The 14,784-nt window shown below is 35.7% G+C and overlaps 1 protein-coding gene across 1 annotated transcript; it reads right to left on the bottom strand.

The window, feature by feature from the left end:
• Positions 1 to 994: 994 nt before the first annotated feature.
• Positions 995 to 14,661, bottom strand: LOC108143410 (sestrin homolog). Its single transcript, XM_017267801.2, has 8 exons — positions 14,571 to 14,661; positions 6,305 to 6,490; positions 3,699 to 3,881; positions 3,230 to 3,632; positions 2,459 to 2,777; positions 2,212 to 2,395; positions 1,744 to 1,854; positions 995 to 1,673 (listed from the first exon to the last, which is right to left on the bottom strand). The coding sequence occupies exons 1-8, from the start codon at positions 14,619 to 14,621 to the stop codon at positions 1,587 to 1,589; spliced, it is 1,524 nt and encodes a 507-aa protein (XP_017123290.1). The 5' UTR covers positions 14,622 to 14,661; the 3' UTR covers positions 995 to 1,586.
• Positions 14,662 to 14,784: the final 123 nt, after the last annotated feature.

Here is a 14,784-nt window from a genome sequence, read left to right as displayed (position 1 = left end):
ACATCTTTGAATTGCCACAGCTCGTTAGTCTTATGTACAATTGGACCTAACTCGCTTGATTGGCCTGTGAACAACTGGAGGTTGTACGAAGCATTCAAATCGTACTTAATTGTATTTGATTTAAAGAAACCGGTGGCTGGCTTTGTGTTTAATTTTTACACTCGCTGTCTTAGTTTTAGAAATTTAATATTGCTTAAATATTATAAACAGTTCAAGACGATCTCAGTGTATTTGGATTTTGACTAATTCTTTTTACTCATAAAGTTAGCATTTTTCAATTAAATCAGGTCGTTATTTTATTGAACATTTTGCTTAATACTAAAGTTGTTGTCTGTATAGACTTTCACTTAAATACTTCGTTTGGATTCCGTGCGAAACCTGCATCTCGACAAAAATGTCTAATATATCTATGTTACATAAATGCAAAAAGGTACTTCAAAAAGCAATTGTATTGGTTTATATTAATAATAAATGTACCTTTGCTTAACAAATCTTACAACTTGAAAGTGGAAAATGAGCAAAGAAAGATTAAGGAAGCTTAAAGATATAGAGTTGTAAAGCTTAAGTTCATTATTCATTTCAGACAATTTGGATAGTTGCAAAAAATACCCTATCCTGAAGTAAATATATTTTTAAATTCTTATATTAGCAAAATTTGTGATTAAATTCTTAGTTCAGTTTTTTGTTTATTTATTTGAAATATGAATAATTTCTGGGTTATATCACCCAATATTTGTGTCGTTTCCTGTATCTAGGACATTGAATGTCTTTAATTTTTAGATGCGATAACACATTACAGTCACTGGATTATTTGATTTTAAATGCTAGAAAAATAGACATTTATATTTATTATCTCTCCATCAAAAGCTCGAAGATTTAATTCACCGATTTTGTCTTTCAAAAACTAACTAAACATAAAGAAAACAATTATAGTTTAAGAGAAATCAAAGATTAACTTAAAGTAACATCAAGGGCAAAAGAAAACCAAAGTCGATTTAATTAAAATAAAAATTTTATTTATTTTGCTAAAATAATTAAACAAAACATAATACATATGTACAGTGATTATTGCTTGCACATTCACGAAAAGGAAACAGACAGAAAGTTTTGTTTTTGAGTTCAGCTTAATTTAACAATTATGTTTTTCATTTTTGGATTGTGGCTGTTTGTATACGTGATTAAATTGCGTGTTGGCTAACCATAGACACAGACTATTGTTAATTGTTAATTGAGTAGTAAACGTTTCACATGAATTTAATGGACACTGATATTGAATGACTATTAACTGCTGCTTATTTAAGCTTAGCACATGTATTGACATCGAAAAGCAAACGTTTATCTCTCTCATTTCACAAATTGTATTAAACTCGGGGTTTTTGTATTTAATTCCTGCCTTTTCAGATCCTACTGATTTCGTATCCGTTTCCGTTTTTTCGCTGAATTTTTTATGCACTCTCAAAATAACAAAATGTTTTATGCATGTATGTTGTGTATTGTGTAATATGTGTGGGTGTAGTTGAGTGGTTTTTGTTGGGTTCGTGTATGTGGGTGTGTAATATATACGTATGTTTATTCACTTAATGAGATCAAGTCATATAGCGCATTATCTCGCGCAGAGCATAGAGTAACTCGGCCTGATTGCGGGCTTCCATTATCATTAGATTCACATGAACCTGTTGGCCAGATATCAGATAATAGCGATTAATGTTTGTATACAAACAAAACGTGAAAAAATCCACTCACCTTTTCACTGTCCTGCAGCTCGACCAGCACACTATCATAATCCTTGGTTGTAATACGCTCGGGAAAGCAACAGGCTGTCTTAATAAACATTTTCAAAGGACGCACAAGGAGCTGAAAAACATTAAAAATTCCGGATATGTTCAATAAATTTGTCCCAGAAATTCAAATTTCAATTAATCGAATAGTCATAGTGTCAACAAAAAAAAAACTTCGTTAAAATATCTGAAACTATTTAATAAAAATGTTATTCTGGCACATTGAATAACATTTATATTGTTATAAAGTCAAATTAGCATTATTTTCATCAACATTGGTGCAATTTATTCTTTTTAAATCTTTTTAAAACCTGAACAAAAACAAACTACAAAATGAAGACTTTTCTGCCAAATTCGGCTCATGAAAATGATCTTCTATCATTATTGTCTAGAGTTAATTAAACCTTATACCAGTTTTAAGTACTTATCTTACCTGATTCACTTCACCATAATCGTAGTCATCGTGACGAATGCCATAGATGCACTGGATATAGTTCCAAATAGCCCGACGAAACTTGGAAGTGTCCACATTCTTGATGCCGCCCATGGTGCAATAGGTCAGATTGTAGGCGGCCCGAAACTTGGCATCCAAAAAGGTGCCCACATCGTTGTACAGCCTGGCATGAAATGAACATCCTCTCTTTAGCGAAAATTGACATAATCAAAGAGCTATCACTCACCCGTCCACCAGCGAGTAGCCGTGATCCTCCCAGGAGTAGTCCTGTATGCGAAATGTGTTGATGTTTTCGGTGCCGCGGCGGGCAAAGTCCTGGTAAATGAAGTTTGCATCGTCCACGTAATGCGACAGATTTGTTGGCACGCCCACAGCCGCCTCCGGAGTCACGGCGGCCAGCTCGGCGGTCTGCTGCTCGACTTTCTGGAAGCGACTGCTCAGCTCGGCCTCGCTGCACTCGTCCTGTTTCTGGGACAGGACCTTCATGCGTTCCATCAGCGTCTCCACGCTGATTCCGTGCTGCTGCGGCAACTGCTGGGCCGTGGCTGTAATTACAGATCAATTAGTCGGGAATTAAAAAAAAAATATTATTTATTGGATTGCTTTTGAGTGCAGTCACCACTTGTGAATTTAATTTTAAATGGAAATTGATAAAGAATTCAATTTAAAAATTCTTTATCAATATGTTATGCTTGCATTTTATCATCAAACACAAGACTGCGGCATACAAATTTTATTATATTAATTTAAAAATAAAATTTTAGTTTAATTGTCTTACTTATCTCAACATTCTTAAAGTTCTAGATTTTAAATATCGAATCGTACCACTAAGCTTTATATAATATCATATTATATTGTATCAAAATATTGAAAAACATCAACCTCAAACCCGAAAAATGACCAAGATAATTCCAATTTATCAGCATATATAAGCGTATACCAACCACTTATTTCAACTTTTCAGCTTGCTTGCAACAACTGGCAGTCAGTCACTTACCCAAATATCCGTTGAGGGCCGTAGCATCGGATCCACCTCCGGGCGCATTTCCAGAGCCGGACTCTGCTCCTCCATTGTTGCTCGCTGCGGTTTGGCTATTGTAATCCGGCTTTGCATTGTTGAGCGAGATCTCCGCCAGTACGGTTTTCTGCGGGTCCGACGGCGTGCTGGGGGAAATGGTGATGGTGGGGTTGCTGCTGGCGCTCGGGTGGCACAGGATTGCCGGCTCATGGGGCGCAACCACCGCCGGCGGACTCTTCAATTTGGGACTAGACAGCCCGTCCAGCTTTTGGGTGAGGCCGCAGGAAAACACAAAGGAGGATAGCGAGTGGAAATGCGATAGCAGGACCATGGCGTGCACCACCTCCGACAGCGACCAGCTATTCTTTCCCTTCGTGAGTCGCTGAAAAATCATAAAACTTTCATTGCTCCCTCTTTCGGTTGCCCAAAAAATGAAAAATGCACCCACCTCGATGTGCTCCTTGCGCAGCAGCCACGGACGATGGGCTAATATTTTATTGATATCGTATATGGCACGTAGTTTGGCGGGTATAAAGTCCAGGCCGTCCAGCCAGGCGCTGTCTCCTCCCTGGTTGATGAACTCCTTCTCGTACCGCTTCACCAGATACGGACACTGGTGCCGAGCAGCTGCCTGGGGTATTAAAAAAGAAGTGAGGATGTGAGCACACAGATAAAATCCTTCCTTATTTCGAAATGCCATTTCGTTTGAATATAGTTGCCCGTTTTTGAACAGGATTAGCCGCAACAAATTAAAAACCTCTTCCCTTTTCTTCGAAAAGAATTTCATAAGGAAAAGTTTTGCAGTTCTTCATTTAACCCTTTCCGGTGGATGTTGATAAAGCTTAGTTCAAATGAAGTTTGAAAGCAAGAAACCATTAGCAAAGTACTTGGATGCTTAATTAATAATTTCTTGAATATTATGAAAGTCGTTAAAAGGTTTCGAAAGTTCTGAGTTTTGGAATGTACAAATTTTAAATAAACTCCCAAATTCTTTTAATTTGAAACTGAAATTCCCAATCGATGACCAATGTGGCTTAACTATTTTTTTTTTTTGCTGCGAGGGAAGACGATCGGGCCCAGTTAACATTTTTCTAGGCATTACGTAATTTGTTTTGATCTTCTAACCTTGGCCCCCTGCACCCAGCCTCAACCCCCCCGCAGCCCCCGCATTTGGTGGTGTGAGTTCGGCTGACCCACAATCGAAAATCTCCCAGGGTGCGGGACCTGGGAGAGATTGACTTCAACTATGCCACCACCTGAATGTGTGCTAAAAATATGTGAAAACTTATTTTGATCGCGGTGCGTTGCGTGTGTGTGTGTGTGTGTGTGTGTGTGTCGGTATGTTTGTGACCCAAAACAACAAATACTTGGGCATTGAGAGCAAAAGGCCCATTGTTTGTCTTGCGTTTTGCCTATGCTTTTTTTCTGTATTATTTTGTTGTTTGTCATTAATGAGACTTGGGCAGGCAGGCAGGCAGGCAGAATCATGGCATCGTGGCATGCCCTGACATGCCATCGTAAATCTTAAATAATTTTACATTCGCCGAGGCCCGAATCTAGACAAAGGCGTTGAGAGAATCTGCGTCGTTCTATAGGCGACACTTGGGTGCACTATTCCTTCCCCGAAAACAAAATACCGAAAAAGCATCTCAATCTAACGTGGAAAACGCAAATTGTTCCCAATTTTCTGACATGAATTAATATTATATGTTTATTATTCACCGCATAGAATGCGGAGTGCCAAAGACCCTCGACCGACATGTCAACTACGAACAGCAAATACATATAGTTTTTATTGGGTTTACGACTATTGCACACGCACAACAAAGGCCATAAATTATATTTAGGGGGCCAAGAAGCAAACTCATTTTGTCCAAATAACCCAGAACGACAATTGGGAAAACTTGTGAAATAATTAATTAATGCGATTTCAGTATTCTGGCTTTTGGATTCTCAACTGCATCTTGGAAAAGCTAACATTGAATGAATGTATCTAGTAGATATCATAAATCAATTTTAATTACGCATTTACTCTCCAACTTTATTTTATTATCATCTTTATTAGGGCTCTTAATTTCTTTATTATTGTGAGACTGAAATTTTTAGAAACTGAACTCAATCAGAGTCATTACACTTTTAAAGCCAACAACATTTTTCGCTCTAAAAATTCACTTTTTTGTTTATCTGTGGATATATAATTTAATATATTTTAAAATTTAAAAAAGTTTTCCAAATTATATAAAAGATTTCCAAATAAACCTTTTAAATTTTTGTATATCTCAAATTTTAAAAGATTTTAAATTAATAAATTAATAATTAATAATAAATAAAGATTTAATTAATAACCAATCTTTGATATATAACCTTTTATAATGTAGGGTGTAATATAATTTTACATTGTTGCAGTTGTACAAAGTACTTTTACTCTATTACTCTTTTGCTTATGATTTTTCGTTTAACTGTAATATCCCGCCACAGAGATTATAATTCGGGATGAAAACGCAAACCATTATCGAAATGCCGAAGATATTAAGCTGCCGCTTTGAGTGAGGTAGCTTAATTTAATGCAGGGCGACCTCGCATGTACAGTAGTATTGCAGTTCTATGGCAGAAGGGTGCCTGATACCCAGGTTTGAATTTTCCCTTAAAGCCTAATGATTTGCCAACGAGGAGGGAGTGATACGCATTGCATGCCATGAAATTGATAAGCCTCTGCAACGTTCATTGGGTTCCGCTTTATGCCGCTATCTCCCCAAATGAGGGTGGTGCACCCATGTCCAGGTGGATTTGATTTCCGCCAAAACGCATCATTCGGGCCTATGATTCTGTATACAGGATTTACGGTACGTGCTGTGCATAGATTTCCTAACAAAAGTTCAGTCTAACAATGCAAAATTCGCTTCATCACCACTGGATTTTCTATTCAGGTACAGCAGGTAAAGCTTTCTATTGGACCAATCAACGGCTATTGTTCTATGCTCGCTTGCCAACAACGTAAATTCAATAACAGGGATTCTGGTTTTCATAAAAACTATAACTAATTACATTACTCACAATTATGGCCAAATAGTATCTGTAGTCATTGGGCAGCGGTCCGTCTCCTTTCATAATGAAATTCTGGGTGCGCAGAAAGTGATCGTGGAACTGGGGATGGTAGCCAATCACCTGGGTGACTTGATCCAAATCATCCAGCTCATCCATTTCTAGGTCAGATTTTCCGGTTTTCATTGCATCGAAACACTGAAAACGAATATTAATTAATAGTTACACGTTATAGTAACTTAATAAATATTTAAGTAGGAAATTTCTAAATATTTCAAAACTTAATTATTGGTTATAATTGGATCTTGTGGTTCATAAGACTTTTCAAATTCTTTCAAAAATCAAAACATTTTATTTGGCAAAAACTTTCATTCTTTCTTTTAAAATTAAAACGTCATAAAACGAATAACATGAAAAAAAAAACGCATTTTATGTTTGTTTAAAGTTATTTACTTTCTTTGTAATAAAATCTTTGCAACTGAAAATTCCACAAACGTATTGCGTATACGAGATGTGGTCCATGCCAATTGTCACAACTGAATGAAGCAAAGCATGTGTAAACGAAATTCCGTGCGTAAAATTTTCAAAACTAATTCCCTGTTCGAGACAGAAAATTGTGAGAACGAGAATCAGAATGGTGTGCATGACTTGGCTTTTATGCCGCTGGCAGAGTTCTCTTTTCCCCAAAATTCCGAATTGAAGTCCCGGTCTTTGTCAGGCAGCACGTATACGTCCAGATGACATGAACATAGATTCTGCATATTTTTCCCTCTCAGAAACAGGCGTGCCTTATTGCGCCTGAAATGGAAGTCCAAAGAGAAACGAGCAGGAAGGCAATTGTTCGCATAATGAAATGAGGAATTTAATAAAATTTAACTAAAGAGTGAAGGAAAATTGCGTGTTGTTGAAGCTTCACTTGATTTCCGACACTCATTGTTGTACGTCAAAGGCCGATTGCCATAGCAGCCAACCCCTTATCAATAGCCAGTTGTCTTGCAATCAGGAGATTCAACAGCTGCAGGTGCACAAGACATTTTGCAAAGCACTTGTGAAGCCCTAAGCTCACCAAAGCCGATTTTCTTTTACATTCACTAATTGCCAGGCATTTTCTTATTGCACATGATTCACAAAGGTATCAACTACTAATAACAACTCGTATTTATAGTTTCAGTTTTTACCAATGTGTGTGCGCTTATAATTTGCTGATAACAGCAGATTTTCCTGGACGCAATGAGTTGGCTGTCCAGCGTGTCGTATACTTGATGTGCTTGATATGGCACAAAAAGCGATGGAGAAGCTAAGAAAAGCCGACTAAAAAGGTAACTTAATATACATGCATAATTGCCTGCTGGCAAGTCCCAGTAAACAGCCCCAGACCCGATATTCAATGCTAACCATTAATATCAGGTTTAGCTTCAACCTTAGACTCCACCCACCTATAAAACACCAACTATGGGCAGCGATGAGCTCTTGAATTCCAAGTGGGATGCACCCACGCCTACAAATATGCGTGCTAATTTCATATTTAATCAGATAACTGAACGATTTACTCCGTTCGTCGTTAAATCATTAAATTCCCCCAACGAAATGCCATCACTTTCACATAATTAATTAATTCTAATGTCCAAGATGTGTCTCTTGGTAGCTGCCACTTTGGGACATAACAAATGTCGAACAACGCATAAACAAGAGTAGCGCTATTAATCAATGTGATTTATGCGTATGCAGATCGACAAACTAAAACGTTGTACCCCTAAATCTTGCTGCCAAACTCTAAAACTGGCCGGTTACACTTGCTAATTAAAAGGGTGAGTCGCAGTGATATGCAAATGGCGGTGTGTTGACATTTTCATCATTATGGGTTCTCGTTGGGAATCCATAAATATACAAATTGGCACACTCACACTCACACTCACACCCACACCCACGCAGGGGCAGCGAAAGAGATGGGGAAACCCGTTTGGAAAATAAAAACTAGTTTCTGTGACATACAGCACACGACGACCCAATCCAGTCCGGGCAGCAGCTTTGAACGGTGCTTAGGCCAAGTTTAATGGGCATGTACACTTATAGTGCATATCCATATCTAAGCCTCCATATGGGTATAGGTGTGTTACTGTGTGTTTCTGAGTGTTTTTGTGTGAGTGTGTGTGCCGGCAAAGTAACATTGGCACGAAGCTTTTCACTGTTTTCTGGCTTTCCTTTTCCCCTTTCTATCTCCACTACCCATTCGTTGGTAAAACCTGTTCGTCTGCCATGGCGTATACGTGATAAGTGAATCGTACTTCCAATGCATGTGGGTGCATTTCCAAAAACCACCCACTTTGTAAGCTTTTAGGTTTATTAATCAAAGCACTCGACACCAAGGCTTGGTTATGTTCCTGTTTTAATTTGATTAACACTTTAATCTACTAACACTTATCATCATATGTATATGAAATGCTCAATGCTTAATTGAAATAAAATATATCTGAATAATAACGATTCAACAATGTATGCTTTAGCAATAATTTATTTTTGGAGACTTAAGTTTTAGTTGGTATTATTTTGTGTCTTAGGTTTATTACTTTAAAATATTTATATAAAAACGTATAACAATTAATACAAAATGTATGGATAAATAAACTGTAGAAAATATCTAAGCCTTTAGCTTATTTTAATTTGCTTAAAAACACAAATGCGCCCCATTTTGCAATCGGCTAATAATATACAAAAATATTTATATGTTGTGTAACGCAGACCCCTAAACGGTTTTATAAAAAAATGGCTCAGTTACCTTAACAAATTTTAATTTTATTTAAACAGAAAAACTGAAATTGCGACGGAAAACAATTTTATTGATAACTAAAATACAAGAATATTTCCTGTGACTGATAATGGGGTCGTTTTAACCCATTGAAGAGCAAAACTGAGGCCAGTGTCCGCAATCAATCTGCTGCCGAGCGAAGACTTTCCGCGCCAACTGTTAACGTGCGAGATCATGGAGCGTGGCGATTAAAATCAAAGATAATGTAGAACCGCCGAATGCTAATGTTTGCAGTGGGGCGTGAGAAGTAGGAGGCGGGAGCGGAGGCGGGGGCGGAGGTGTGCGAAGTGTTCACCGTACGGTGGAACTGGCAATTTGTATCTGCCGGATGCACGAACGACGCAACTTTTTACGCTCTTCGGCTTATGTTAATTACGGGCAATTAATTGTTGTAAGCTAATTTTGATTTCCTTTTGGCGAAAAAACGGCAGCGCAAACTAAGCCAAATTAATAAATTAGCATAATTAGCGGCGGGAATAACAATAAATTAACTGTAATTTCAACTCCGCCCCAAATGACTCTGGAAATTCATTGTCTTTCTGTGGCTCACAAGCGCGGTGAGTGTCAACACGGCCCCCAAACAGATTAAAACAAAAGCTGGTAAACAGGCAAATAAATTAGCATAAATGGTAGAATGCTAGCGAGGGAGACACCTATATGGCAGAGAAAGGGGGAGAGAACGAGAGAGAAAGAAAGGGCGAGAGAGAGAGAGAGTGGACTCCAAACAATAAGCAAGTAAACAAGTAAAGTGGAAAAAACGTCAGGTGTTATAGAAATGCAAACTGAAAACAACGACGGCAAACAAAATCTATGAAAATGCGAAACGTGAAATAAAACAATAAAGCAAGCAAATAAGCGCGATAAAAAATTAAGTAATGAAAATAGTATGCACGCTTTCCGAAATGAATGTATGTTTGTTTAATGGAAGTCCAAGTAAAACCAATTTTAAAGAAATTAGTTAAAAAGTTTCTAAAACCTAAAAGACAAGAACATCTAAACAAAATATTTTAAAGCCTAAAATAACCTTAAAAAATAATAAATATTTTAAAATATACAAATTAAGTATACAAACATCTAGGTTTTGTTAAGAAAACAAACCTTGTTAAAAGTAAAACATAAATTGAAATGTATCAAAATTAAAAGCGTTTTAAAATATTACGCGTTAGGATTAACTCACACTTCGCAAGCTAATTATGAGAAGTGCAATTGAAAACTAATGTAAGTTAAAGCTTTAAGATAAAAAGATTTCTCACTTTTAATTTGCATAACTCGTTAATTATTTCATAAAGAAATACAAAAGTAAAATATATGTAAGAAAACTAGTTTCTAATTTAAACACTTATGATTATTTACAGCTACAAATAGCTTGTCTTTTAATAAACTACTTTGAGTAAATATATAAAATTAATCGGTATAGGTATATTCTTCCCCTTGGCGACCAAATCGGACTATAGCCAGGGCTTATCACTGCCGTTCACCTGAGCACTTTATTCATGTGTTTTTAGTGACTCGAGGGCTACTTACTCATATATGTACTCACCCGACACAAAAATTAAAATAAAAATAAAAAACTAAGTGCTTGGTTGTGTGCGTAGATAAAGAGACTTGTCTAGACGTGATAAACTATTTTTTTCTATAGTTCGTAACATATACATATGAGTACATTTCGTATGCATGAGTGTATAAATGCATCTGTTAAAACGTGCCCCTAAGTGTAATATTATTTTTTTTCAATTTGCATATATCGCGGGGCTTATTTATTAAATCCAACAAATGGAAGAAAAACTATCAATAACATCATCTGGTAAATTGTGTGGTGTTAAGCTCTGATTCTTTTTACTTAAATGTAACAGTTTGTTGTAAATGATTTGCTTTTCTATAAGCTTTAATACTTCAAAAAAATTTGCACAAATTGTTCATTTTGTGAAGAACAGTAAAATTAAATCATAAAACTACAATTGCCCTACAAACATAACATAAATCATCTTAAATATGAAAGCACATAAACAATAATAAACCACATCTTATTAATTAACACAGTAATTAATATAGGCAATTGCCTCAAAGTAATAAAGCCAATTTAGCATGTGATATATACATGAAAAGAAATTCACTGTGCGTTTTGCCTTCACAAAATCTCTTGTTTACCAACGATTGTTAATATGTAACATATTTAAATCGGTAGGTGAGTGTGCGTGTTTTTCTTGGTTTGTGTGGGTGGGCGGTACGTGTTTTTCCAACCTCGGATACCTAAATAAAAGCTGTCTGGCACTCGAAGCGACACTTTGTCTGCTGATAAAGTGCAACAACACAGCCAACAGCTCGGCAACTGGCAAATGGCAAATGGCAAACAATCATGACAAAGTGTGGCAAATTATTAGGTCTACACCAACGTCTGTAATATATATCCACATGCACGCGTGTGTACGCATTAAGTGTCTGCAAATTGTGTCTTTGTGTACATTACTTCTATATATAGTGTACACTGCCTTCGGAAGATAACGCTCTTTGATAAGAGACCTCTTTGAACAATGCAAATCGCAGTAAGGAACGATAAACTGACAAATGCAGCAGTTAACATACGAGAAATGGGTTAATGAACTCACAAGCACTATTTTTAAAAATTTAGATATCGCTATTTTTAAATCTTTTATTATAGCGAATATTTGGTTGGCATTTATAAACTTGTGTATTAAGGAACTCTCTCTAAGTGCACTGTAAAAATTTGTATAAGATGAAATAAATGTTTAAAGTAATAATTAGTAACACATTAATTGTAAAAAGTGTAGATTACAGTAAAAATTAAATTTTGAGTTACGTTATATGTCTGCTTTGCTTTAAAAATTTTAAATTTGAGCATATTCAATTAAATTTAATTACTTCTGAATTTAATTGAAGTGTGTTTTTGTGTGTTTTAAATAAACATTGCGAAACTGATTTATTTATTTTGTGATGGCTATGATTCTACTAAAATGTATTTTAGCAATTTATTTTAATGTTTTGCATTCGACTTTCGTGACTTCCGCTATTAAAATTGAGACAAATCATGAACACTTGCCGAACTGGGTGCCACCAAAGTGCATTTCTGCATTTGTGCTTCTGATTCAAATCAAATCGCGCCATTCATTCAGTCCCTCAATCACTCAATCAGTCACTTTTGCCACTTAGCCAAAGGCGAAAGCCTTTTTGGACTCCTGCCAGAGTGCGAATGGCGCACATCTGTTTATTTTGATTCTGCTCTCATGCCACTGTGACTGACTGAGTGACTGGCACAGGCACAACCCACAACCCACAACCAACCACCCACATACCACCCCCACCGCCCAAAAAAACACCCAGCGAATTCACCGACCCCTTCCCCCCTCCCTTTCATCACCCGCGTTCAGTATTTTTATACAATTTATATTTTCATTGCGTAAATAAAATTCTTTGCCTGCCGCAGATGGCTGATGGCCGCTGGCTGTTGATGTTCTTTGTCATTGAGTATCGGGGAATGATAATTAAAATTACTTTTTACTTTGATTTAACTGCAGCTGCATTGTCAAAACAAATTAAAGTACAACTGTAACGAAAGATATATCCACCTTTCGTACACTTTTTTTTATGTTATACTTTTATTAATATCCTATAACAAGAACAATTATTACTTACTTATATTTATATTAAATTTAAATTTATATTTAAAAAAAAATTAATAAATTAACGAATTCGAGCTGTGTATTATTCGTCTTAATTGCCACATATAAAAACTACTTTTTTTATGGTTCATTATACAAACAAATAACAAAATGATAAACACTACGCCATAAAATGGATAGTCCCTTTTAAATATTTAATTAATAGCCATAAAACCCTTATTAATTTTTAATTTATTACAAGGTTAACCGATAATTTTACTAACTAATTAATATAAATGCAATTACTTAACTACTTTGTATTGATATCTAAAGAAAAATCAATTACTTTATTTCAATTATTTGCAACAAAGTATTGGGTGATTTTTACACTCATTGTTGTTTAACATACACAACTACCTTCATATACATGCTAATAATATATTATACCGCATTAGATTAACTCAAACATCTGGCAGTCATTTTACAATGGTCGCTGATGATATTAGAAAACAACAACATCTGTGGCTCATTGTTTGTGCGCCTAATCAATTATTCCCACATTTTTTGTTCTTTTTCCACTATACTCTAATTTAATTAATTTCAAGTCGCAATTACTGGACATTTGCATCAATTTGCTGATTAGCTGACCCAGTTTAGCAATCATATTCGCAATGAAAATAAAATACCAGAGTCGCAAGCTTTTGTGTTATCTATTTTATAGCTCTGGCTGGCTCTACATCTAACCATAAGAGAAAAATAAAAACAAAAAAAGGGGTACAACAAATATTCCATGCTGTCTGGGCTTATCAAAGGTTTAAAAAAAATTACACATTCCTTCCCCGCACACAAACTGTTAAAAAAATTGCGCATATAAAAAGTTTGTAGTTTGGTTAAAATTTTTTTTCCAAACTCAACCGCGTTACTATTTGCTGTTTCTCGCTGCATCATATGTAAGCCACAAACTTTTGTACCGAATTTTTTAAACAAACATTTTTATTGCACGGTTAGAACATGCAAATTTTGTTTCTTGTTTTGAATAACATTCCGTAGTCGAGTTATTTTCTCCCCCAGCACTCTTTCATATTTACAGTGCGGTTTTAAGTTTATTTGTTCCGGAAAAGTTAATTATGTTGTCCAGGAAAATAATTGCTTACGCACATATATCAGACTTCAACGTTGGGAAACAAATAAGGCAACCATTGTTTGCATTCCATGTGCATTTCAGCTTTGGTAAATATCTCAGTTGGATAAAACCGAAACGTCAGAACGCATACACATAATTACATTTTTATTTTGGGAAAATAATAATATTTTTACCCATTGTAATGTTTAATTAATCATTTAATTAAATAGTTTCAGAAACTCACTCAATGTGCAGCAACATGTTGTGACCACACTTGTTTTCCTACTTGATGTCAAATGCGTAAACAAGCATATAAAACGGAGTGCCTTATGAAAGTTATGGGTTATTAAAACCAAGGCAGCAACATTGAAGTGTCATGCAATCTGCCTAATCAGCAAACAAAAAAAAAAAAAAAGAGAAACCTCGAATAAATATCTCTCTTGGGTACAATAAAAGTTTGTTAATTATTATTGTTCAACGTCCTAAGAAGTTATTATATAACTCAGCAATTTTAATTAACCTTAAAAAGGAATTTTTGTTACTTTAAAAAACAACAATTTTACTTATAATTTTTGACACTCTGACCAAACAATTTATAAAAAGCGTTTACGTGAATTAATAATAATAATAAGGTATGTTAGAACTAAAGTAAAATTTGGAACGAAATATTTGTTACTAGATCTTGCAATTGCTCTATTGAGTTTGCCTATCAATGGCATGAACTTTACTTACATCTTGAGAGATTTGTCCCATATCCGCGTAGTAATCAACAGCGTAGTACATGAGTCCGGCAGAGAGTACGGGTCCAAGTTGGATATAAAATCGGAGTCGGAATCAGAGGTCGCAGTCAGTCGTTGCAGATCCGATCGAAGTAAAGAAATAACCAGTTTCTGGCCTGGCTCTTTGTTTATGGAGCCACAAAAGTGGAGCAGCAACGAAACGCAGC

Source organism: Drosophila elegans, unplaced genomic scaffold (assembly GCF_018152505.1).
Source record: "Drosophila elegans isolate 14027-0461.03 unplaced genomic scaffold, ASM1815250v1 contig_183, whole genome shotgun sequence".
NCBI classification, from domain to species: domain Eukaryota; kingdom Metazoa; phylum Arthropoda; class Insecta; order Diptera; family Drosophilidae; genus Drosophila; species Drosophila elegans.
This window is presented reverse-complemented; position numbering and strand designations above follow the sequence as displayed.